The sequence below is a fragment of the Rutilus rutilus genome, assembly GCF_951802725.1.
Source record: "Rutilus rutilus genome assembly, chromosome: 11".
Taxonomy (NCBI): domain Eukaryota; kingdom Metazoa; phylum Chordata; class Actinopteri; order Cypriniformes; family Leuciscidae; genus Rutilus; species Rutilus rutilus.
Genome location: NC_140216.1, coordinates 40,317,257 through 40,345,148, shown reverse-complemented (window position 1 = coordinate 40,345,148; position 27,892 = coordinate 40,317,257). Strand labels below are relative to the sequence as shown.

The window sequence follows — 27,892 nt, the reverse complement described above, 5'->3', positions numbered from 1 at the left end:
GCGGTTGTTCCCCTCTTGCTCCCTTTAAAAGTCAAGCCGTTCTCACTCTCAAAGCGTACGAATGAAAGTGAAAATATTTCCACATTTTACAGACTCCATTTTACTCTCGGAATTAATATGAGAGTTGTTAAATTTATTTATTTTTTTTAAAGAGCATTAAAGTGTATAATAGTGATATTTACAGTTGCTTATGCAGGGATTTACATGATCTTGATGGAAAGTCAGGAACTTTTTGAGAATCTGTGTCTATAACCTTAGATTTTGATTAAGGTAAGTCTTCAGGTGAGACGCTTGAAGTGACTTCTGCATTACCTGAAGTAACCAGAAATACTTAAAGTAACATACAGTACTTACAGTTCATAACATAATATGAAGTTCTTGATCTTGTTATTCATATCCTTACTGTCTTTGTTGGACATATAGTTTGATTATAACTGTCTATGTAAATTAATGTCCAGTATAAAGAGTTCTGTTACAACCTGCCTCAATACCAGAATAACATCAGATGAGCAAACATGGACATCAGATTACATTGTTTGAATTTATTCTGTGAATGATTTAAGCAGTTTAATTAAGCATTTAAAGAAAATGTAAACAAAAGGAAACCTTTTTGAAAATTAAATAAGTTTAAAAAAAAAGATATTGAACAAATATTGCTCGCTATGGCCACTTGAACAGTTTGTGAGCTTATAACTCCATTTATTGCAGCATTTCTGGCTTCAGTAGATGTACATTGTCCGCTCAGCCATGATATTTCTATTGCTTATAGACATATAATGATGCTAAAATGTTAACATGGATGGGGGAAGTGACATTTGCCAATTGAAATTCAGCACAATCTTTTGAAAAGGATTAAACTAGTGAACCTGCAAGTTTTGTCATTTTAACATTCATTTACATGATCCCTAAATCAGAAGCATAATGCTCTTTTTTAATTAATTTGTTATTTTATTGTCCTGCAAATTCTTCATATTTTTTTCCACCAGGTTGTTATTTTTATACTAGTACACAAGATGTAATATTTTATATGTCTCTCCATCAAATTCTTGCAAGTCCCATTGTAATATTTTAACATCATTCATGAGAGAAAATAACAGTGTTATTTATAAATTTCTTCATAATAAACATAATCAAGATGGTTTAAAAATAACATTGGAAATGTGCAAATAATTTTGTAATGTATTGTATTTGAGTGTGTGTGAATGAGTGTTTCTGATCTCTTACCCGAGCAGCTTCATGAAGACTGGATGAATCATGGACGACACACACACATTCAGACATGGAGATTCTTCTCCAGGATTCAGGTACTTCAATCTTCTGATGATCTTAATGTTATAGAAGATTCATTTTCTGCACATAACAGGGTGTTGTGTGTGTTTGCCAGGGTTGGTATAGTGATCTGTTGTCTCTATCATATTCTGGTGTGGGATATACAGTGGTTGGAGCCACTCAGGTTCTTTAAACACTGTCCAGAGACACACAGATACAGTAGACAGCTAGATGATATATGACATTATCCTTGGACAGTCTCATCACTCTACAACATACTGTCTTAATAGACAACCTTCGGTAACACTTTATATTACGACCCGCAAACAACTGCGTAAGTAAACCGAAATTACGGTGTACGTTTCTGTAATTATAGTGTACTTCTGTGTAGGTATAAGGGAACAATACGTTAAGTTTTGGGTAATAAAGGGGTAACAAGCAGATATACAACCTGCAAAGAACTTCGTAAGTAAACCGAAATTACGGTGTACGTTTCTGTAATTATAGTGTACCTCCGTGTAGGTATAAGGGAACAATATGTTAAGTTTTGGGTAATAAAGGGGTACAACCAGATATACAAGCAAATTTTTTATAATGTAATTATTTTAAAACTAACAGGTACTTATTCTGTTAATATATTCCAGGCGAAAATTGTACGTCTGTTGTATATAAAAGTTTTTATCACATTTCTGGAAAAATATGTTCTTGAGCAATGTAGTTACAGGGTAATTTTGACATCTGTGGGTTGTAAATTAATATATATATATATATATATATATATATGGCTGTATGTAAGCACAGTATGATCAAAATTTAATCTGAAACAATTTTATAAACAGCTGATTTCGAAAAACATTGGCAATGCTATTTATTGGCTTTTCTTACTAAACTACTTAACGTTTAGCCCTAAAAAAAAAATTTCTGCTATGACTTTAATTTAGAACGTACCATGTAGTACTTACCTTATCACATTGTATTGCAATGACACTTAAATGTCAGGGCAAATATACTGTGTAATTAAATTATATATATTTTTTTTATAAGAGTAGCCTACCTTTCTCTGTAATTACTGTGCAAATAGTGTTGTTTCGTATTGTTACATAGTAAGTAGTGTTTGTTACCCGTTTCAACTGTGAATTTACAGGGTAAGTGTAACTCCTGTGGGCTGTAAATTAAAGTGGAGCTTGTTACCCCCTTGTTCTGTGTAGTTACAGGGTAAGTGTAACTCCTGCGGGCTGTAAATTAAAGTGGCGCTTGTTACCCCCTTGTTCTGTGTAGTTACAGGGTAAGTGTAACTCCTGCGGGCTGTAAATTAAAGTGGAGCTTGTTACCCCCTTGTTCTGTGTAGTTACAGGGTAAGTGTAACTCCTGCGGGCTGTAAATTAAAGTGGCGCTTGTTACCCCCTTGTTCTGTGTAGTTACAGGGTAAGTGTAACTCCTGCGGGCTGTAAATTAAAGTGGAGCTTGTTACCCCCTTGTTCTGTGTAGTTACAGGGTAAGTGTAACTCCTGTGGGCTGTAAATTAAAGTGGCGCTTGTTACCCCCTTGTTCTGTGTAGTTACAGGGTAAGTGTAACTCCTGCGGGCTGTAAATTAAAGTGGAGCTTGTTACCCCCTTGTTCTGTGTAGTTACAGGGTAAGTGTAACTCCTGTGGGCTGTAAATTAAAGTGGCGCTTGTTACCCCCTTGTTCTGTGTAGTTACAGGGTAAGTGTAACTCCTGCGGGCTGTAAATTAAAGTGGCGCTTGTTACCCCCTTGTTCTGTGTAGTTACAGGGTAAGTGTAACTCCTGCGGGCTGTAAATTAAAGTGCCGCTTGTTACCCCCTTGTTCTGTGTAGTTACAGGGTAAGTGTAACTCCTGTGGGCTGTAAATTAAAGTGGAGCTTGTTACCCCCTTGTTCTGTGTAGTTACAGGGTAAGTGTAACTCCTACGGGCTGTAAATTAAAGTGCCGCTTGTTACCCCCTTGTTCTGTGTAGTTACAGGGTAAGTGTAACTCCTGTGGGCTGTAAATTAAAGTGCCGCTTGTTACCCCCTTGTTCTGTGTAGTTACAGGGTAAGTGTAACTCCTGCGGGCTGTAAATTAAAGTGGCGCTTGTTACCCCCTTGTTCTGTGTAGTTACAGGGTAAGTGTAACTCCCGCGGGCTGTAAATTAAAGTGGCGCTTGTTACCCCCTTGTTCTGTGTAGTTACAGGGTAAGTGTAACTCCTCCGGGCTGTAAATTAAAGTGGAGCTTGTTACCCCCTTGTTCTGTGTAGTTACAGGGTAAGTGTAACTCCTGCGGGCTGTAAATTAAAGTGGCGCTTGTTACCCCCTTGTTCTGTGTAGTTACAGGGTAAGTGTAACTCCTGCGGGCTGTAAATTAAAGTGGCGCTTGTTACCCCCTTGTTCTGTGTAGTTACAGGGTAAGTGTAACTCCTGCGGGCTGTAAATTAAAGTGGCGCTTGTTACCCCCTTGTTCTGTGTAGTTACAGGGTAAGTGTAACTCCCGCGGGCTGTAAATTAAAGTGGCGCTTGTTACCCCCTTGTTCTGTGTAGTTACAGGGTAAGTGTAACTCCCGCGGGCTGTAAATTAAAGTGGCGCTTGTTACCCCCTTGTTCTGTGTAGTTACAGGGTAAGTGTAACTCCTGCGGGCTGTAAATTAAAGTGGCGCTTGTTACCCCCTTGTTCTGTGTAGTTACAGGGTAAGTGTAACTCCTGCGGGCTGTAAATTAAAGTGGCGCTTGTTACCCCCTTGTTCTGTGTAGTTACAGGGTAAGTGTAACTCCTGCGGGCTGTAAATTAAAGTGGCGCTTGTTACCATCTGATCTGATCTTCTCGTTGCCTGCCGCCTGCCTATTGACCCTCTGCCTTGTATCTGGATTCTGTTTTGCCTGCCTCTGAACCCTTGCCTGGACTATCACCTCGTCTTTGCCTGCCCTGCTCTGTCTATTCTACCCGTGCCTGACCTTTTCCTGTCGACTATTCTATAAATAAACCTGTTGCAAATGGACCTGACTGATTCTGATGATTCATTACAATTACAACTTGTGGACCCTTTTCAATAATTAAATGATTATTTAGGTTTTCATTTTCATTCGTATAATCTTATCAAAATATGCCTTCCATACGTTGTCTTTATCATATTAAAGACAACTTACTATAGAGTAATGTTTGTGTTTGGTTTTGGATTAGTTACTTGTAATTTAGCATAATTTAGTGTTATTACTATAGTAATTGCATATAGTAATGTGTAACTAAAAAGTGTTACCCTATATTCTATTGACTACCCTATTGTATTATCTCTATTTTAATACCTTTGTTTAATTTAAGTCAGTTTAAGGGTGACAGATCAAATTCACCGGAGTCCAGCTGTGTGTCCATGAAGAGTGACGCGTCTATGGATCAGCCAATGAAATTTGAGGGGAAACACACATCAACTGATCTGAGGTACAACATTTGATAGATCTCTGGGATTGAACCATATAGAGCCTTAAAAGGGAAGATGCCAAAACAATTTTTTTTTTTTTAAGAACAGAAACCTAAAAGGATTTTAAGATATCTTTAAGACTTCTTGAGTTAGGCTGAATCCCAATTCTCTGTCTTACCCCTTCCCCTACCCCTACCCCTTCGTCTTACCCCTAGCCCTTGTCCCTCGAAACCGAGTGGTAAGCGCTAGGGTTGAAAACATACCCCTATGAAATGAGACGCCACTTGGTTACGTCATCATACATCATACTCCGGCGTCCCTGTGTGATACAGGACAGTATATTGTAACGAGTGGAAATAAGTATGGCCCCTTTAATAGCTGCGCGCTCTCTGTTGAACGGGCTGTAATGGTATTGTGCCGTGCGACTCGAACAACCCCATGTATGTGGGTCATTTCTGTGTTGATGCTCATTATTCTTGCTTTGTTTTATTGAGTTACACTGTGGAAGTCAAGGTGGAGCGTGTGGCAGACAGTTGCAGGAGTTTGATTTGTCAATAAATTGTGAGTGAATAATCGCCTGCGTGAGTCTGTCTGGCCTAATACTTCAGCTGCGAGCTATCCTTATTTTGTTTCCCTCCTAACACAACGCGTTACAATATGTAAAGCACGTATCTTTTTCCTGGACATGTCGCCTGGATTTCGGGATCACCCAAAATGTCCGGGATTCGGCTTTTGCTTTCTGCCGTCGCTATTCATTATGCACAGAGTGTTGTTTCAACCGGACTGAATTCATTCAAATCGGTGAATCTGAATGTAGTGTTTAACGTACATGAACGCTAAACAAGTGATCGGTTTATGTGCGTTTTAGCATTGCTTAAATTCCTGTGTTTTCGTATCAGTCGGGATCCGTTTGAAGCTGAATACATGACCTGCAAAGCTGGCACATACGTGTCAGTATCAAATAATGAAACGTTACACATAATGAAAGGCGACTGTAGAAAACAAAAGCCGAATCCCGGACATTAGTCAGAGAAATGCGGGACTGATTGTGCAAACCAGCAATGTATCGTTAGCATAGCCTAGCGTAGCAGACCAGCGATTTTTAAAAACGTTTAAAAACGTTTCAGTTAACAACATGGTTGCAAATATATATGTACATGACTGTGTAGAGTACAAAACACGACTGTCATAATTTTTCAATCAATCATTTAAGCCGAAAATGAGACTTTCTTGATGGTATGCCCGCCTTTGTTGCCGGTTGCGCAGTGCATTCTGGGTACCCCTTGGTTTCAAGTAAGCTCGCGAAAATTCTTGGTTTTAAGGGGTATCTACCCCTTCCCCTTAGCCCTACCCCTTGATCAAAATGAGAATTGGGATAGCCCTTACTCTCACGTGAACGTGCAAAACTAAGGGGAAGGGGTAAGGGGAAGGGGTAAGACAGAGAATTGGGATTCAGCCTTAACCCAGCCAATGTCATGGATGAATATTTAGTTTCTTCTTCATTTATTATTTATTTCACCAGGAAAATAACTCAAAATTAACATGTTTGTCCAGGGACCTCTGGTTGAGGCAACACAAAATGACTCTATATAAATTCTTGTCTCTGTTTTCTTGACTCTGTTGTATTGTCTCTGTTCTGTCCATGTTTGTCTATAATAAGTGAACAGTCTATGGACACTCGAGGAACATTTAGGGGAAGACACATGTCATCTAATCTGAGGTACAACATTTCTGTCAAAAATATATTTTACTATCACTTTTACTACTTTATGTTGTTATCTAATCATTTATTCTCTTAGTCGTGATTCTCAGCTTGTCCAAAGCACATTTAAATCAGATCTGCTGAAGAAGTTTCAGTGTCTGTATGAAGGAACAGCAAAGCAGGGAAACCCAACACTCCTGAATGAGATCTACACAGAGCTCTACATCACAGAGAGTGAAAGTGGAGAGATCAATTATGAGCATGAGGTGAGACAGATTGAGACACAATCCAGGAGAGCAGCAACAGAGGACACACCAATCAAATGCAGTGACATCTTTAGACCTTTACCTGGACAAGACAAACCCATCAGAACTGTGCTGACAAAGGGAGTCGCTGGCATTGGGAAAACAGTCTCTGTGCATAAGTTCATTGTGGACTGGGCTGAAGGGAAAGAGAATCAGGACGTCCAGCTCATATTTCCACTTCCTTTCAGAGAGATCAACTTGATGAAGGACAAAACACTCAGTCTTTCAGATCTTCTTCATGTCTTTTTCCCTGAAACAACAGAAATGGAAATATCCAGTGATGAATATAAAGTGTTGTTCATCTTTGACGGTCTGGATGAGTGTCGTCTGTCTCTGAACTTTAAGAGTGAAGTGAAACTGTGTGATATATCTGAATCAGCCTCAGTGGACGAGCTGCTGATGAACCTCATTGAGGGGAATCTGCTTCCATCTGCTCTCATCTGGATCACCTCCAGACCAGCAGCAGTGGATCTCGTCCCCTCTGAGTGTGTCCATCGAGTGACAGAGGTACGAGGCTTCCATGAGCCACAGAAGGAGGAATACTTCAGGAAGAGAATCAGTGATCAGAGTCTGGCCAATACAATCATCACACACCTGAAGTCCTCGAGGAGCCTCCACATCATGTGCCACATCCCAGTGTTCTGCTGGATCTCAGCCACTGTTCTAGAGGAGATGTTGAGTGAAGCAGAGAGAGGAGAGATTCCCAAGACTCTCACTCAGATGTACACACACTTCCTGATCATTCAGACCAACATCAAACATGAGAAGGACTATGAGAAGAGAGTGAAAGATGAAGACATGATTCTCAAACTGGGGAAACTGGCTTTCCAGCAGCTTGTGAAAGGCAACCTGATCTTCTATGAGGAAGACCTGAGCGAGTGTGGCATTGATGTGACAGAAGCATCAGTGTACTCAGGATTGTGCACTCAGATCTTCAGAGAGGAGTTGGGCTTGTATCAGGGGAAAGTCTTCTGCTTTGTTCATCTGAGCATCCAGGAACATCTAGCAGCTCTATATGCACACATTCACTTTACAAATGAGAACAGAAATGTGTTTGACAAAACCAAACAAAGTTTATTTTCTAAAATCTTAAACCAGATGAAATATCCTTCATTATCTGAGCTGCATCAGAAAGCTGTGGATGAGGCTTTACAGAGTAAGAATGGACATCTGGACCTTTTCCTGCGTTTCCTTCTGGGTCTTTCATTGGAGTCCAATCAGGCTCTCTTACGAGAACTACTGACACAGACTGGAAGCTGCTCCTACAACAAAGAGGAAACACTTCAGTACATCAAACAGGAGATCTGGGAGAATCGCTCTCCAGAGAGATCCATCAATCTGTTCCACTGTCTGAATGAACTGGGTGATGATTCACTGATGCAGGAGATCCAACGTTATCTGAAATCTGGAGAAATAAGAAAAAACAAACTTTCCTCTTCGCAGTGGTCAGCTCTGGTTTATGTGTTGCTGACATCAGAGCAGAAGATGGATGTTTTTGATCTAAAACAGTTTATTGGACCACGAAATACAGCAGATGAAGTTCTTCAGAAGCTGATGCCTGTGTTTAAAGAATCCAGATCAGTTCAGTAAGTCACTCTGACAACAATCATTACACTGATAAAACATGATCATATTTATGAGTTTAGCACAAGTTTCCCGTACCAAAGCAATACTGTAAAATGAGAAATTCATATATATCTCAGGTAACCCTTTACAATAACAGTATATTATTGTAATCATGTACTAATCTCTGAATTAATAGTTATTTCAACATGAACTCATGATTTGCGAAGATATGAACTAATCATAAACCAATGTAGAGCTATAGAGAGTAATAGAGAGTAATAAGGATTCACACATGAATAACAGAAGCCTTAACAACATGTTAGTACATGTTTGATTATTAATACATTAATTAACATATAGGGGTAAATTAAATCAACCAGGCTCCGTAAGAATAAATAAGTACTCTGAATTTGAATTAAACATGATTTAATACTCATTTAATTATTTAAGTCTCAACGTTGCTTGTTTCTCTACAAAAATAATATACAGGGTATCCCATTCATAAGGTTTACATGGGCGGCCCGCCCAAGAAAATAAAATTCCAATTCCAATTCAGTTGGATGACCCGTGTAAACTGCATAAATCCGTAAAATCTGTGTAAATTGTGTAAAATGTTTTGTTTTGAGAGAGAGAGAGAGAGAGAGAGAGAGAGAGAGAGAGAGAGAGAGAGAGATGAACGCAGCATCGACCGTGAATTGATCGTGAAATGACCGTGAACAAAGCGGCAAACTGGACATCATCAACTGCATGGTGAATGGCTGTTTAATTCAGGACCTAATTCAGGCAAGTTATCTTGTTTTTATTTCAATGAATCCTGAGAGTCCATGAAAAATAAACACCAAACTAAGATTAATTGTTACTCATAAAAAGATGTAGTGAAATTTCAGTCATTTTCTCTACCGTGGGGAATTGACCTTTCGCAGGGAATTTGATTGACAGGTGATCTGACCAATCATAATCCGCCATCCTCCATTTTTGTCCGACAAAGCGGATTTGAACTCGAATAATGGCGTGTACTGACATCTTTCCGTGGTTAAAACAACATCTTTCTGATGTTCATTCGTGTTTATTTGATGCTATAAATTAACTAGAAGGAAGAGATGATCGGTTCACGAGCAGCTTTAACTGAGGCTAGAGCGATCTGTCAGACACATTAAACAGTATTTATTGTTTAAATTTCTTTCAAAAATGACCAAATTTGAAGGGTGAGACTTTGTGTTTTACATCAAAAGTAGCCTGGTCTGTCCTGTCTGTCAGTGCGTTGTCAGTGTGTTGTCTGCTCCGCCATGTATTTTTCACTGCGTGAGAACATGATGTGGCGTGAGAGCGGTGTGGCTTGTTGGACATAGCAACAGTAACTAAAGGGGGCGGGTCTTTGCGAACTTTCAATTGTTGTGACATTATTCACCTTATTTTTTACGGAAATATGGACGCAGCCAGTTGACGGTATTTTGTGCGAGACTTCCGGTCAGGCACTTCCGGTCACTGGCGAGCTAACTCACTTTTCACCGTAGCGGTTAATCAAACAAGTGTTCGTAACAACTAACTCATCGGTATGGCTTCGAGGAAGACCGGGATTGTTTGTGCAGTTAGAGGTTATCATAATAACGGGTACAAAAGAAAGATCTACTTGGAGCAGGAGTGTTTTAATCATCAAAATCATTGACATTTTAATCATCAGGCGCCCTACGACCTTTACCCCCCGCCGAAGAATGAGGCCAGCGACACACTGGCTGCGTGCCGTTTCTGTTGCGTGGCGTTTTCTATGTCTTTGCCATAGACTGTAAAAAAAAAAAAGGTCTTTGCACACCAGAAACGTGTCTGATGCGGTGCTGCTGCTGCTAGGTGACATATGATAAGCCTCATTGGTGATATATTCTACATATGGGGAGAGAGTTGTGGAAGGCCTATACTTAATGTTAAACATAAATATATAGCAGCAAAGACAACGTCGGCAGTATTGATGGCAAAATAGGCTACAGAATTTTTCGTTCTGTACTGACAGGTGCAATATTTGAAAATCGAAAAAAAAAAATATTTAATTACATTTATAGGCTATCTGCATTCATGTCAAAACCTAAACTTTCAAACATCAAAATGTCATTTATTAATATGTATTCATGTCAAAATGACATACAAACATATTTTCCTATTCTATTTTGCCTGGAAACGCTTCCAAAACGCTTGCGTCGTGTGAAAAATAGGCATCGATTCTATTTCTAGCATGCATGTGTTTTCCGCGTGGATCGAGCCGCACCTGAGACGCGCGTGTCACGCAGGCAGTGTGCAAGCTCTAACCTGTTAACATGGGAGTTGAAATAAAAACGGACACGCCACGCAGCCAGTGTCTCGCCGGCCTCCCTTCGCCTGTGGTTAAAAGCTTTACATTTGAAGAAACCACCGAAACGACCGTATGTTTGTTCTTTTCATTTCGTGAAGTCAAGTCAAGTCAAGTCAAGTCATCTTCATTTATAAAGCGCTTTTAACAATGTAGATTGTTTTAAAGCAGCTTTACAGAGATAAACGTATAATTTAAGGTAACAGAGATTGTTTTGGCTTTATAGCGGTTCTTTAATAAAGTTATTTTCCAGCTAAAGTTAGTTTTGATTGATTCGCTTCCGTCGCAACGATCATTTGTTATTAAATTTGGGGCCGCTAAGATGACACCATTCTCTCTACACAGACTTTAAACGCGAACCAGTGAGAAACGCTGATGGCAGTCACATGCGCATTAAGAATTGGTTCTGTAGTTATGTGCATTTGAATATATGTGCGCAGGTTTGGAATTCCCTACAAACCAAGCCTAAACAAAGTACTGGCGTTTCCTTATAATTTTTGATACAGAATTTTATTTTATTTTATCAATTCCATTATCCAAAGTTTTGGTGCTAAATAGGAGAAGGATCTGCCGCCAGCAGTCGATTTTGATATTCTAGGTATTATCAACTGGCCAGAATTTTGAGATCGCAATAGACGTGAAGGACTATAATGCGTTAAGACCTCGCTCAAGTACTGCGGAGCTAAACCATTTAGTGCTTTGTAAGTAATCAGCAATATTTTAAAATTGATGCGATGTTTAATAGGCAGCCAGTGCAGTGTTGACAGAACTGTGCTAATATGGTCATACTTCTTAGTTCTGGTAAGAACTCGAGCTGCTGCGTTTTGAACTAGCTGTAGTTTATTAAGCGTGCAGGACAACCACCCAGTAGAGCATTACAATAATCTAGCCTTGAGGTCATTAACGCATGAACTAATTGTTCCGCATTTGTCAATGAGAGCATATGGCGTAATCTAGATATATTTTTAAGATGGAAAAATGCGGTTTTACAGATACTAGACACGTGACTTTCAAATGAAAGATTGGTATCAAAGAGCACACCCAGGTTCCTAACCGACAACGAAGACTTAACAGAGCAGCCATCAAGTGTTAGACAGTATTCTAGGTTATTACGTGAGGAAGTTTTTTGTCCAATAATTAGAATCTCTGTTTTTTCAGAATTAAGTAGTAGGAAATTACTAGTCATCCAATTTTTTATATCAGCAATGCATTCCGTTAATTTTGTGAATTGGTAAGTTTCGTTAGGTTTTGAAGAAATATACAGCTGAATATCGTCGGCATAACAGTGAAAGCTAATGCCATGCTTCCTAATGATATCTCCTAATGGTAGCATGTACAGAGTGAACAGCAGCGGTCCTAGTACTGAGCCTTGTGGTACGCCATACTGAACTTGTGATCGATAAGACATCTCTTAATTTACTGCTACAAACTGATAACGGTCAGATAAGTATGATATAACCATGCTAGTGCAATTCCACTAATGCCAACATAATTTTCGAGTCTATTTAAAAGAATGTTGTGGTCGATAGTGTCAAATGCAGCACTAAGATCGAGTAACACTAATAGCGAGACACAACCACGATCGGATGATAAGAGCAAATCATTTGTGACTCTAACGAGAGCAGTCTCGGTACTATGGTACGGTCTAAATCCTGACTGGAAATCTTTGCAGATATAATTTCTTTCAAGAAAGGAACACAGTTGTGAAGACACTGCTTTTTCTAATATCTTTGACAGAAAAGGTAGATTCGAGATCGGCCTGTAATTGACTAATTCTGTAGGATCAAGTTGCGTTTTTTTTAACAAGCGGTTTAATCAAAGCCAGCTTAAAGGTTTTTGGTACGTATCCTAGAGACAAAGATGAATTAATGATATTAAGAAGAGGATCTATGACCTCTGGAAGCATCTCTTTCAGTAGCTTAGTCGGTATAGGGTCTAACATACATGTTGTAGATTTAGATGATTTAATGAGTATAGTAAATTCTTCCTCTTCTATAATAACGAACGAATCAAATTTTTCCTCAGGGAGACTACAATGCACTGCCTGATGCGATACTGTAGTAGACGGTTGCATAGTTATAATTTTCTCCCTGATATTATCAATCTTATAAGTGAAGAAGTTCATAAAGTCATTACTGCTGTGTTGCTTGGAAACTTCTGGGGTTGAAGCTTTCTTTTTCGTTAGTTTAGCCACCGTTTCAAATAAATACCTAGGATTATGTTTATTTTCTTCTAATAGGTTTGAAAAATAAGCAGATCTAGCAGCTTTTAAGGCCTCTCTGTAAGCAATCGAGCTCTCTTTCCACGAAATGCGAAATACCTCTAGTTTTGTTTTCTTCCAGTTTCGCTCCATTTTTCTGGCTGCTCTCTTAAGGGCCCGAGTGTGCTCGTTGTACCACGGCGTTGGACTATTTTCTTTAATCTTCTTTAAGCACAACGGAGCAACTGTGTCTAAAGTGCTGGAAAAGAGAGAGTTAAAAGTATATGTTGCAATATCGAGTTCTTCTAAGCCATCTGGGATGCTGAGATGATGAAACTGATCAGGAAGATTATTGATAAAGCAATCTTTAGTGGCAGAAGTGATAGGTCTAACATATTTGAAACACGGAGTCGGCTTTGCAGCCTTGGCTAAATGTAATTTACACGAGACTAGATAATGATCTGAGATGTCATCGCTCTGCTACAGAATTTCAACGGCATCAACATCTATTCCATGTGATAATATTAGATCTAGAGTATGATTACGACAACGAGTAGGTCCTGACACGTGTTGTCTAACTCCAATAGAGTTTACAATGTCTTTAAATGCCAATCCCAATGCATCTTTTTCATTATCTATGTGTATATTAAAATCACCAACAATTAGTACTTTATCTGCAGTCAATATTATGTAGCAACAATGACATCTGCTTTTCGCATTAAGTAGATCATGTGATGGCAAAACACATCGTCTTTGTCCTTGCTGGTTAATAATTGCCCCACGAGGACCAATTTGCCAGCGCCAGTTTGGCTGGTACACCCATGTGACTCGTATCCCCCGACTTTACAGCCTCGTGACATTCCACACACACATACAAACACCCTTTGTGCATAACTAAGAATAACAGAAATAACTTTTATTTTATTTTCTAATGTATGTACATTCCTATATGCATGTGTGATTAGTTTTACCTAATAATAGAGGTTTGGTTTTCTAGCGTGTAGTTTTGAATTGTAAGTGTTTATCGAAAGGATGTTTCTCCCAATTTAGGGTCTCAAATAGAATCATGGTTTGTAACCCTACCCCAGACCATAAAACTTTACGACCCAGGAAAAGGCAAACATTCCAAGCGAGTCACATCCCAAACGCACCACACACACACAGATTTTTCATTGACTTTCCCACATAAGACATTACCAAAATGTTGATATATTTCTGAGGTGCCTTTTGTTATGACCATGTCATATTGGGGTGTCTATGATTTTGTCATGTGGTAATCACAACTTTAAATGTGTGTAATTCTGGATATCTCCTGTAACGTTGCATTTCTACAACCTTCATGTGATGCGTTTGATATCTCTGAAATTCTCTCAATCTAACAGAGTCAAATTCCAATAGCAGAATGCAGTAATATATATTGTTTACACACTTCATATTTCTGGAACCGAAAGGTTTAAGTCAATCGACACTGTAACCCGAGCCAGGAGACTGTTTCAGACAAACAAAGGGATCTTCCCGCCAGGAAAAATCTCGACATCTGATTCGTCCCCCACGAAGAAGGGGACGGTACCTGGGACACTGATAAAAGTCCAAACCTTCAGTTTCCTCTCTCTCTTCTCTCATCGATGGCTCTCTTCTCTCTTCGATCGCTCTGACCTCCACGTGCAGCTCTCCTCCTCCCAGCGGAACCAGCGGGACAGGCCTTGCTTTGGCCTCGGGGACGCATGCCCTCGCGTCATGTAGAAGCTGCCGGTCTTTGCAACTAAGCTCATACGTGCCTTTCCCCTCCAAAAGGGAAACGATCTGAATTTTCTCGGTAACGTTAAATTCAGTGAGCCGTTCAAGCTTCCCGCGACACCGGAAGATGCTGTCTCAGCCTCACCTGAACAGAGAACAGACTTGCAAGTATCTTTTGATCTCTCTACCAGCTGATTCCTGGTGTCTAGCTTTTAGGTCTGTGAATTAAGTTACCCTCTATCTCTTATCTCTATATTTCTTTCTTTCTTTCTTTCTTTCTTTCTTTCTTTCTTTCTTTCTTTCATTCATTCCGATCACGTCATGTTTGTTTAAATGTTTGTTTGTTTTATTGTTTGCATTTTACGTACGTTTATATTTGTAGCTTATAATCTCTAGCGTGTGCCATTTTATTAATAAACCCATTTATACTTTTAACTGTCTCTGTGTTTGAAAACCCGCTTTTTATGAAGTCAATGAAATTGAAAAGATCTATAAAGCTACAGGCTCTATGTTAGGCTATAGACTACCTTGAGTAGTTTTAATTTATAAACCCAAAAAGGCTTTATCTTCGTGGCCAGAAGATAAACTTTCTTGGAGTTTTGTAAACAGGAATACTTCTTCTTAACTGTGATAGTCTTACATTTATTCACTGGACGAATAACGGATGACAAGACCAGTTACATTTCCTATAATTGATAAAGTAAATGCATATGCGATTTATGAATTATGACCATGAGTTATGATTATTAATATTTCTAAAATTCCCTATATCCTTGAGCTAATTCGCATTAACCCAGAGGCATTTACCCTACAATTAATTCTGATAGAAAGTCCGCAAATTCTTTGATGAAATCTTTATGGTGCCCTGGTGGCCTGTATACAGTAGCCAGCATAAATCTCAAGCGTGATTTATCATTTATACCAGGCCCGGAGTGGGTAATCGGGAGAATCGGGCGAATTCCCGGTGGGCCGCTTCACTTTTGGGCCGGTCGAGGATTTTTTTTTTTTTTTTTTTTTTTTTTCACATTTCAATGTCACGTTAGTTACATAGGCTACACACGTTTCGCATTCTGACACCGCAGTGCGCAGCCTCTGCATGGGTTGTACCATGTGAGGGAGTTCTCCCCTCCCCATAGAGTTGGTTGGGTCCGTAGTCCGTCTTTTCCAAAACGTTTTCTCAGGTAGGCTACCGCGGCACCGCCGGGGCCTACCGATAGCTGGGCCGGCCCTGCAGTAACGCGTCAGGGAGGATGGATGGGAGGAAGAGGCCAGGAGGTTTGGAAGCTTTGTTTTCGCCACAGAATAAAACATTTTAAAAGATAATTGCAACTTTTTATCTCACAATTGCGAGTTTACACCTCGGAATTGTGACTTTATTTCTCAGAATTGCGACATATGAAGTCAAAATTGCGTGAAATAAAGTCGCAATTGCGTGTTATAAAGTCAGAATTGCGAGATATAAAGTCAGAATTGCGTGATATAAAGTCGCAATTGTGTGTTATAAAGTCAGAATTGCGAGATATAAATTCAGAATTGTGTGAAATAGTCGCAATTGCTGCTTATAAAGTCAGAATTGCAAGATATAAAGTCAGAACTGCGTGAAATAGTCGCAATTGCTGCTTATAAAGTCAGAATTGCAAGATATAAAGTCAGAACTGCGTGAAATAAAGTCGCAATTGCTTATAAAGTCAGAACTGCAAGATATATAGTCAGAATTGTGTGAAATAAAGTCGCAATTGTGTGTTATAAAGTCAGAATTGCGAGATATAAAGTCAGAATTGTGTGAAATAAAGTCGCAATTGCTTCTTATAAAGTCAGAATTGCAAGAAATAAAGTCAGAACTGCGTGAAATAAAGTTGCAGTTGCTTATAAAGTCACAACTGCAAGATATAGAGTCAGAATTGTGATATAAAGTCGCGTTATAAAGTCAGAATTGTGAAATATAAAGTCAGAATTGTGTGCAAAAGTCGCAATTGCTTCTTATAAAGTCTAAGTGAATTATTATTTAACGTTTACATTATATGTTAACCCATGGTATTAATACAAACTACACAACAGTAAGAGCTGAACTGTTGCTTCATTTATCCAATTTAGAAAAAGTGCTAATTTGGAATTCCACCATGGAAAAAGTGGGCCGGTCTTGGGCCTGAAACTCCCGGGCTGAAAAGTGGCCCCACTCCGGCCCTGATTTATACTATATATTTTTACATTAAGTACTAACACTTCAAAAGAATTATATTTAAAACTTGATTTCTTAGTGGTTTTGAAAATATTACTATAAATTACAGCAACTCCTCCCCCTTTGCGTTTCAGACAAGGCTCATGTTTATAACAGTAATCTTGCGGGGTGGACTCATTTAAAGTAATGTAATCGTTTGGTTTTAGCCAGGTTTCTGTCAAACACAGCACATCTATATTATTATCTGAAATCATATCATTAACAATGAGTGCTTTTGAAGTAAGCGATCGAATATTCAGCAACCCAAGCTTTAGCATTTGCTCATCTGTATTATAGCTGTTTTTTATTTGTTGAACATCAATTAAATTTTTAACCATAGATGGGTTAAAACGTTTTTTGGATTTCCAAATTCGGGGAACAGACACAGTCTCTATATGATGATAGCTAGGTGAAAGAGGCTCTATCTGATGGGATTTATCTGACCTCGGTGCCGCTAGCAGACGGTCGGTTAAGCCAGTCTGTCTGCTTCCTGACCTGAGCCCCAGATTGTCATGTTTGAGCTCTAAGACTATGTGCCATATTACTAGAGATAAGAGCAGCACCATCCCAGGAGGGATGAATACCATCTCTTTTCAACAGGTCAGGTTTGCCCCAAAAACTTTTCCAATTGTCTATAAATTCTATATTATTTTGCGGACACCACTTAGACAGCCAACCGTTAAGAGAACACAATCTACTGACTATCTCATCACTCCTGCGAACAGGAAGGGGGCCAGAGCAAATTACAGTGCCTGACATCGTACTTGCGAGTTCACACACCTCTTTAATATTAATTTTGGTGATCTCCGACTGCCGGAGTCGAACATCATTAGTGCCGACGTGAATAATGATCTTAGAGAATTTATGATTAGCATTAGCCAGCACTTCTAAATTTGCTTTGATGTCAGGCAGTCTGGCTCCCGGCAAACATGTGACTATGGTGGTTGGTGTCTCTATTTTCACTTCCGTGTAATAGAATCGCCAATAACTAGGGCACAATCAACAGAACTCTCAGTGGGTGTTTCACTGAGCGGGGCAAATCGATTTGTTATGGTAATCGGAACGGAAGAGTGTTTTTTTGATCCGCGACTAGAGCGATCCCTCACTGTCACCCATTTGCCCGGCTGCATGGGCTCTACTTCAGCTGGAACCACATCATGTAAAGAGTTCACTATGCTAGGCGCATCCAAAATAGTATCTGAAGCTCTAGCACTCTTACTATCCTCAATTAAAGTTTGGATGCGTGTTTCTAGTTCTGAAATCTTCTCTGTCAGCCTAACTGTCTCCTTGCATTTATCACATATAAATCCTATATTGCCAACAGAGAAGGCTATGCTAAACATGTGACATGAAGTGCAGGTGACAATAACAGGACAAGACATTACTCACCGTGTTTGTTGAGTGATTCTTACTCACCTGAGCTTTTTATGAACTTAAAGGCACGGGCAAGCGAGAGAAAAATAAATAAATAAAAATAGCTGAGCGCACAGGTGGCGAGTTAACAGGCTAGCGAATTACTAGCGTGTTGTGCTAGTAGTAACGGAAGCTAGCGATGTCAGGTTAATCTGAGATGTTGGGTAAGCTGTATTTAGTAGTAGTATAAACAACTAGAAATTGTAGTAAATGATGGTTCAAAACAAGGAAATACGAGGCTAAGATGGAGCTTACAGCACCGAGGCAAACACACTCACAGCAGGCAGCGAGGCAGACAGGAGCAATAGATCAGCAATCGATCAGCCAATTCTATAAGAAACCTCGTGAACACAAGACCTACAGAAGACCACCCGATACCAGAAAAGTGGCTGGGCTACGAAGTCTCAATAAAAATTCCAAGGAGAAACAAAATCATTATAGTAACCCCTGTATAAAATCTAGTCATCATGGCATGATCATGGCATTTATTTTGTATGATTTACAATTATTTATAGCCATCTACTTATTGCTATCTTGCTTTGGTTGCATTCTGATGGCATTATTAATACATCTGACATGACAAAATACCTCCATAGATAAATTAGTCCAGCTCGACCGTGTTTAGGGCGGTTTTAGCACTCTGCCAGCTAGATGCATGAGTGTTTTCAACCAGGTCCGGTACTGGGTGAGGCGGAGCTTTAGTTCTTAGTTGTATTCATCTGCTACGGCATGTGTAACATTTTTCTGTCAACTCTGTATAATCCTTCGCGATTGATATCGTTAGTTAGCCCAGGGAAGCGAGGAAACAGATGTGCCGCACAAAAACTGGAAATTGGACGTTCCAAAGGGGGGCGTTCAGGTGTTAATGGGTCCATTAATGGGTTAAAGGTCCAAAAATGTGTTAGGACTATTTATATGTTAAATTATGTTGTAAAACATATGCGCAGAGTGTGATGTCATATTGTGTGTGCGCGTGAAAGAATAGGTCAGCAGCGCTCAAAAAAAAAAAAAAAAACATTCGTCCGCAGCTGCTCTATTCCTGACCGCAAGTCCACCGTCAGTGCTGTAGGTAGGCACTAGGCAGGTTTTTTTGTGTTTGTTTCTATTGCATTACGATTGAAAGCAGTATCAATAATGTCAAAAATATGATGTGCAGTCAATATTAAGTGATGTTCATTTTAAACACAGTATTGTCAGTATTTTTTGCAACAAAATAATAGCTCCGAAATCCGCAGCAGTGTTGGTGAACCAATCCGTGGCTTTGAATCAATGATTCAATGATTTATTCATAATTACAGTCACTTACTTTGTTACTGAATGAATGAATGACTCGATGACTCACTCATAAAGACAGTGCCTGCGTCCCAATGTACATACTATCCATCCTAAATAGTATGTGACATTAGTAATTGTCAATACTATTTAGGGCAGATAGGGCGGATAGTATGCACATGGGACTTGCCACCACCTACTGGCAGTTTTAATTTAAAATGTAAAAGCATCACTTTGTTTTTACCATCATTGCATATTTCTCTATTGAAATTTGTATTTATCTAAAGCATTATTTATTTTCTAAAGGTATCTGTAAAGGTAGAAAATGCACTGGAAAAATATTAGAGCTGGGACGATACACCTATCTCCGGATTCAATATTAGCACGATATTTGGGTGCCGATACGATATCGATTTTTTTCTCCCAGCCCTAAAAAATATTGTCCCTTACTGAAAAAGGTGTGACTGCAGAGAGGAGGTACGCAAAAAGATGTTAAAAGCCTTAAGCATGTCACTCTAAAAAGTTTGAGAACCACTGGTCTATATGATATCCTTTTAAACAACATAAACTAAACAATATATAGACTGAAGTCGCGAAATGGCCTTAAAGTGTAAATTGAAGGTTACATTTTTCACGAAGATAATGCAATGTGCTTATTAAACATAAAGATAAGAACTGCCCACCATTGTTTTGTATGTTTTTTATACCAAATTCTGAATATAATATGAAAAGTATTTTCATTAAAAAAAAGTACAGTCACAGCCTGTTACAAGGCAGGCTATCTTTTTCTGGGGGCTATGTTCATCCTAGACACTAGGGGTCATAGTAGCACTCCATGTGTAGATTTAAAAGGGGAAGTAGCAGAAGGAGAATTATACCCAGTGTGATTTGCCACATGCTGTTGACCACTGTCTTTGAAAAATCCTGATTTGGGAAACTGTTTGTTTAGGACATGTGGTATCTAGTGAATCTTATCATTTATATCAGTGTTTCCTGAACTGAGAGACTGAAGAGTGTCATTGTTCTCTACAGGTTGAGTGATTGTGGTGTTACAGATGAAGGTTGTGCTGCTCTGACTTCAGCTCTGAGATCAAACCCCTCACACCTGAGAGAACTGGATCTGTCTGAGAATAAAGTAGGAGATTCTGGAGTCAAGCAGCTTTCTGATCTACTGCAGGATCCTCACTGTAAACTGGAGATACTCAGGTAAGATTGTATAAAATGTCCCAACATAGTCCTCTATTTTAATGGTAAATAATGACTGCCATACAAAAAAAAAAAAAAAAAAATTCTACTATGGAATTACTAATGGGAATGTTGCTTTTATTTTCTTTAGATTCTTTCCAATGTGTCTGACATCATTTTACAATATTAATCAGGGTTTCTCAAACTCGGTCCTGGAGCGCCACTGTCCAGCCCTGTTTGATCAGGGTTGGAGCTAAACTGTGCAGGACAGTGGCCCTCCAGGACAGAGTTTGAGAAACCCTGATATTAATGATAGATTAAACATGACTGGATGATGTAAAGATGTGACAGCCGTGTTCATAATATGTTGATGATTTTGGGGTATTTGCATAAAAAAATGAATATTCAGTTACACTTTATTTTAAGATGTCATTGTTACAGTGTAATTATATATTTAAATACTGAGTAATATTAAGCAACTACATGTACTTATAGGGTTAGGGTAGGATTAGGATTTGGTTGAGGGTTAGTTGCATGTAATTATGCATAATTTACTGTTATCACTATGGTAAGTTTATGTAACATATGTAACACGTGTGACCCCTAGGGGGCGCTCCTACGCACACAATTTGAATATCTAAACTAGAAAACCCAAACAGCGCTCCCCTTTAAACTATTTAGGCAGGTTGTATCCAATTAAGGAACAGAAATGGGACTGATGTACTCAAATATCATTTTATTAAACACTAGACACAATAATGCACTGATTGGCAATCAGAGCAGACAAATGTTCCCCGTAGGTAACAGTGAACAATTCTACAGTAAATAAATCACAGTGAATAAAAGTCTCATAGTAAATGAGTTACAGGATATAAGTCTAACAATACCTAGACTACAGTGAATAAAGTCGAATAAATAGATACTGTTCACATACACACACTCCAACACTGCAAGAGAAACTTCAAACCAAATCGGCCGTGCATACATACACTAGCACAGCATTTCACACTTCACACTAGTGAACATTGCAAAATAGTCACTGTCCCCAAAGGAGATTGCACAATGCCTATAGGCCGTATATTGGAGTATAATGATTGCCAAACAGATAAAGAAAACAAAAAAACAAAACAAACAAAACATTTAAATTAACAAGCTACCACTAGCAGGACTCCATCCTAGGCCCACCTAAGTCCAGATCATTACAGAACGGTGGTAGCAGATCCCCAAGACAACCACACAAACACATGCACATCCAAAGAAATAAAAAGTAAAACAGACTGATTAAACCCAGGAAAAACAGTGGCTAGTGACAGACGAAAGGCAATCCTAATTTTTCTTTGGACACCAGCCTAGATTAATTAAAGCTATATGCCCCGTAACAATCAATTTAAACGGTGTGGATGACTAATAGCTGTGCACACTCTCACCAGTTTTGTTTGTTGCTGCAAACCTGTGTAGAATCACTACTCGCTATTATGTGAGCAAGTTTCTGTAGACTCGTAACTGCTGGTACCATTTTCTGGTCACCATACACACAGACGCCAGACCGAGGTTGCTGCAAACCCTTGTAGAATCACTACTCGCTATTATGTGAGCAAGTTTCTGTAGACTCGTAACTGCTGGTATCATTTACTGGTCACCATACACCAGTGGGGATTTCTTTAAGACTGCAAGGGAAGCTCGGCTTCGCCTATAATGTCAAAAAATTTATGGTCAAATATATACTATTGTGTTAACATTTTATTGACTAAAAATGCGTTAGAAAACGTTCATCTCAAAGACGAGTTCATTCAGAATCAGCTACATACAGCAGGTCGGTTGACGGGATTTCCTTCTCATACATTCCCGTAGCGTCACAGTGCATTTCCCTGTTGAAGCCCAGTGTAAGCTCCAATCACCAGCCCAAAGACGGTGTCCGGTGTCTTGGTTCGAAGGGAATTCAGCGTGTATGTCTTTTCGGGCGCTTCTGGAAAAATCATTTTAATTTATTAAACAGTTGATTTCCAATTTTAACTCTGACTCCATGAATAATTTAATCTGACTCCAAATTTAAGTGACTGTTTTTTTTTTTTTTTTTTTTTTATATATCTTAACAGCTGATCCTCGGATTAGTTGTGATTTAATTTAGACCAAAGATTATTCTGGGCATCTCATCATTTCAAATATTCGTTCATTATGGACCTAGTGTCACTTTGAGACGCCACGTCGCGAATGTGCACTCACGATCACAAACTAGCCAGTTCTGAAATATTCAGAGGATGCAGTGCAATTATTTTACCCTACGCAGCCACTCACTACAGACCCATAGGTGTAATTTTTTATAATAGTTGCAGAGTACAACATGTTAAGTCAGGGAATAGTCAGAAATCAGAAGGTCTTCCTAAGATGTGCCCCATGGTCCATTCAAAGTGCCTTCAGTTTGATCTATCCTGGACAAAGATTTGCGGAAACACCAGACTACACTTTTAATCTACTGGAAAGAATGATTTCAGAAGAATGCAGAATAAATCAAGGTTAACATTTATTTTTGCCAGGCAGAATTAAGCATCAAATAAAAAGAATTAAAAAGAATACATAATACACAACTGATCAGCATATAATAGAGACATCATTCAAAATGCAATATCAAAAATAGTTTCAAAGAGTCAGCATACCTGGCAATAGAGACACACAGCAACAGTGTGGGAAGTTCTGTTTACAGATGCTTCCTTGAGTGATTTGCCAATTCCCTTTAAATACCCAAGTGGAACAAAAGAACAATAAACATCTAGCACCCAACTGTTTATTCAGCTTTTGCTGGACCCTTTCTCGTGCCCAAAGTGGTCACGCCTGAGTTTGGGGGATAAACACAAATGGTTATCTATTATCTTTATTGGGGCATCTTCCCACATCAGAAGAACAGGCATTGTTTTCTTTTTTCTGACTGTTCTGCTGCTGCGGGAATTAAACTTCTTTACCATTCGCACCAGAAGTATTTATTTTGACCTCTCATAAAACAACTGGAGACAGTAGGTGTGTGTGTTTTGCATGACTGAATGAGACCTGGAGGGGAGAAGATAGTGTGAGGGGTCAGGAACTCAGCATGGGGGGAAGAGATGAGATTGGAGAAGTTGTGTTGTGCTCTCTGTCCCATAGATCTCTTCTAAAGATTAGTGGGTTTAATTTGTTTTATTGCAGGTTCAAATTCTTGAATTCAGTCTTAGTAAAAGTCCATCCTTACACCAGCTTCCATTGACTTCAATGGGCCTGCTTTGAACAGTTTTATTCAGTGCTTTGAAACTAGACGGTCATTGGATAAATGCTGCGATTATGTCCCGCCCCTGGACGCTCAGCGTCTCTGGAGTGAATGGGGAGTGGGCTGGCCTGGACACCGGGCTTCTGCGTGATGATTGGAGGGTTTGTTTAAAGGTTGCATCTCCTTTTGATTGACAGCGATTTCATACAATAAAAAGTCGCTGATGCTGAAGCTATTCAAGCTCAGTCCCATCGCGGATTTTGCAAGTGTAGTTGAAAGACAAACTGCTGCAACCTATTTCTTGGTATTTGCTTGTCGAAATTGCTAGCCAATTTTCATAATACATTTCACACAATTATACATTTATACCTTTATTATATTATTACTTATTATATTTGTCATATTATTATTAGTAACAATTAAAAAAATATTATTAATATAATTACAAAATATATTATTAGTAGTAGTATTATTATACTTTATTATATTATTATTTATACCTTTATTATATTGTTACATTTATACAATTATAGCTAACTCTAAACACCTAGTTGGTACGACAGGGTCACAGAGCATTTTCTTGAAAAGGAACGTAGAATTTACGTATAAATAAATGGACAATTTTTATGATGTAGGCCAAAATTAGCTTCCCCTCTTTGAAATACCAGCAGTGGGTCTGAACCTTAAGTTTTTGATTGTGAAGTTCCTGCTGATCTGAGCTGTAGATCCTGAACTGAGAGACTGAAGAGTTTCATTGTTCTCTACAGGTTGTGGGATTGTGGTGTTACAGATGAAGGTTGTGCTGCTCTGACTTCAGCTCTCAGATCAAACCCCTCACACCTGAGAGAACTGAGTCTGTCAAGGAATAAAGTAGGATATTCTGGAGTCAAGCAGCTTTCTGATCTACTGCAGGATCCTCACTGTAAACTGGAAATACTGTGGTACGTTTGTATAAAATGTACTCCTCTATTTTAAAGGTACAGTAAATAATGAATGCCATACAAAAAAAAATATTGTGAATTTACTAATGGGAATGTTACTTTTATTTTCAAGCACATTCTTTCCAATGTGTCTGACATCATTTTACAGTATTAAAGGGTTAGGGTTATCATCGCTGGTTATCCTGAACTGAGAGACTGAAGAGTGTCATTGTTCTCTACAGGTTGAGTAATTGTGGTGTTACAGATGAAGGCTGTGCTGCTCTGACTTCAGCTCTGAGATCAAACCCCTCACACCTGAGAGAACTGAATCTGTATGGAAATAATCTAAGAGACTCAGATGTGAAGCTGCTCTCTGATCTGAAGGAGGATCCACATTATAAACTGGAGACGCTTGAGTGAGTAGTGATGATTGAGAACTGTTCATATTTTAATTGAAAGTTAATTTAGTTTCCTCTTAGTTTACTTTCCTTGTGATGGTGAATTACACATTTTATACATGTTTAATAAGAGTTTGATTCATTTATTTATTTTATAATAGTTTATAGTAACAATTAAATATCTTCAAGTTTCTTTTTTTTTGCTTTTATTATTATCTTTTTATTGCTAAATTATGTATTTTGAGAGAATGTCAATTGCAATAAAAGATAATGGTAAATATTTATCGCTAGTTTCTTTATCATAAATAAAACTGAGCCAATGACACAGAAAGAGTCATACAGGATTATAGATAAGGGTCAAGGGTCATCATTCACGGTGACTTAAAATCAAAATCTGAATGTTTAAAAACAGCTTTAACAATCGTGTATCACAGTATTATATTATAATCTCTCACTTAATCATTTAAGTAGTTTATTTTAGTTGTTCTAAAGTTGATAATGCAATAATGTCGCACACATTTGACTGTGTTTTAGTTACAGGTTATAAATGTTAGTCTGACCTTCTCTGGATCAGCTGATGGAGAATAAAGAGCCTCTACAGACACAATCACATTCAACAGAATCAACAGACACAAACCCACAGTGATCATCACACACACACGTGTATTTGTGTAACTTACAGAATGATCCAATCCTTCATCCAAAGTCAAACCAGGAAACCTTCAACCAGATGAACTGGATAAATATTCTGAATGTTCAGATCCAATCTGACCTCTGACCTGTAATGCCTGAATCATAAGGAGAACTGAGTGACTGAGTCTGGTTTCTGCCAAGGTTTTCTTCTCCATTCTATCACTGATGGAGTTTGAGTTCCTGCACTGTCGCCTCTGGCTTGCTTAGTTGGAGACACTTAATATTCAACAATATTATTGATCTGCATTGACACCATTATATGAGAACTGAACTGAGCTGGACGATGACATCACCGTTTTCTCCAGAGTGGCTGTATAAATAAATTAGCTAAATTAATAACTGTTTTTTACAACAGAAATGAATCAACACTGAACTTACTTAAGCTGGACTATGACAGTATTTTCTTCTAGATCTGCTGTACAGCAGAAACAAACTTTATTTTCCTCTTATCTCTGTAAAGCTGCTTTGAAAACATCTGTATTGTAAAAAAAAAAATAAATAAAGGTGACTTGACTTTTGTTTGTTTTGTTTTGTTTTGACATGTATACTGCAAACGCTCTACTACAAACATCTCCATATATAATATTTAATTAATGATTTCATTCAGCCCACCAAACATATTCAAATGCCTTTGATTATAGTAACATTCACAATTAAATCATCTATTGTCTTTTATTTATTTTTTATTTAAAAGCAATGATGCATCACCACTTTTAAATGTTTAATGAAAATCTATTTTTTTAAATTTGAATTCATAATCTATGGACACCTTTCAGTAATAAAATGGTTAATCATGTTTTCATTTTCAGTTGCAGAATTTACATTCCAAATGCTGTCTTTAATCTATAGCCAACTCCCCATTAAATCTTGTATATGAATGATTAAATGTATTCTATTATAAGTTGATTCAGCCGTCAGAGATGAAACTCAGAGTCCAGCTGTATGTCCATGAAGAGTGGCCATTCTGGACAAACCAGTGAAATCAACTGATCTGAGGTACAGCATTAATGTCTGGATGGAGAGATAGAAAGACCTAACTAGATCTTTCAATGTGAGGTTTATCTGTCAAATTAACTATATTAATGCTTGTCTCAATTCTATTATCTCTGTTCTATTCTATTACTTCTTTCATTTGTGGTAATCTATTATTGTAATATTTTTTTTCATGACTCTCTATTAACTATTTCACCCGCCATTGATGGAAATTTCCAGCTTTCCGTTGACTTTAGAGCTGTAAAAACCTAAATTGGGTCAGGCCAATCACATTGTGTATAGAGTAGGCGGGGCGGGCTTAACATAATGACGACAGAGTTTCGATGGTTCCCTGCTACTTGAAAACAAAGAATGGCGGCTGCTGCTGGAGAACAGTCTTTCAAATCGGCTTTGGCCATGACTCTGGAGGACTTAGAGTTAAGTTTTTCTTTGAGAAAAGAGCAAAGAACTGCACTTAAGTCATTCCTAAAAAAGGAAGATGTGTTCGTAATCTATCAACTAACATTAGCTCCGCCGTTGGGAAAACGCTCTGGGCTGAGTCTCCCGATAACGATCGATCTTAGCTCTTAAGAGTGCTCTCTACGTGCAAGGTAACGAACGCTCCTCTCAATTCCGCGCTTGTTTCCACGCGCAATTGCGAAATATTTGGGTGATCTCACACTAGTTGGTGATGTTTGTATTGATGTGTCACAGGTCTGTGAGTCGAAGCATGCATGGAGATTGGCATCGTATATATCATGGAATTAAGAAAAATTGACAAAATATCATATTTAAGTCACATTTCTATTCATTTTCCACGAAATTATGCAATTTTTGGGATGTGAGGAGATTTGAGCGATCTCTTCGTCTCACTATAATGTGTTCCCTTTTGAGGAAACTCGGGTTGCGTCGATGATGCTTTGGGAACGCGTCCGCGTGATCGCGTCTGAAGCACGCATGTCAACTATTCTGATTTTGTTTTATGCTTTAAGTTGAATATTTTGTGAAATGAATGTTGTATTTCGATAAATACTTAAGAATACCCTCCTGTTCTGTCAT

The 27,892-nt window shown here is 38.5% G+C and overlaps 1 protein-coding gene across 1 annotated transcript; it reads left to right on the top strand.

Moving 5' to 3' along the window:
* Positions 1-44: 44 nt before the first annotated feature.
* Positions 45-26,379, top strand: LOC311300300 (NACHT, LRR and PYD domains-containing protein 12-like). Its single transcript, XM_084424527.1, has 9 exons — positions 45-270; positions 1,233-1,304; positions 4,583-4,699; positions 6,340-6,399; positions 6,479-8,272; positions 20,463-20,636; positions 24,618-24,791; positions 25,013-25,186; positions 25,703-26,379. Exons 2-9 carry the CDS (start codon positions 1,255-1,257, stop codon positions 25,713-25,715), a joined length of 2,556 nt encoding a protein of 851 aa, XP_084280653.1. The 5' UTR covers positions 45-270; positions 1,233-1,254; the 3' UTR covers positions 25,716-26,379.
* Positions 26,380-27,892: the final 1,513 nt, after the last annotated feature.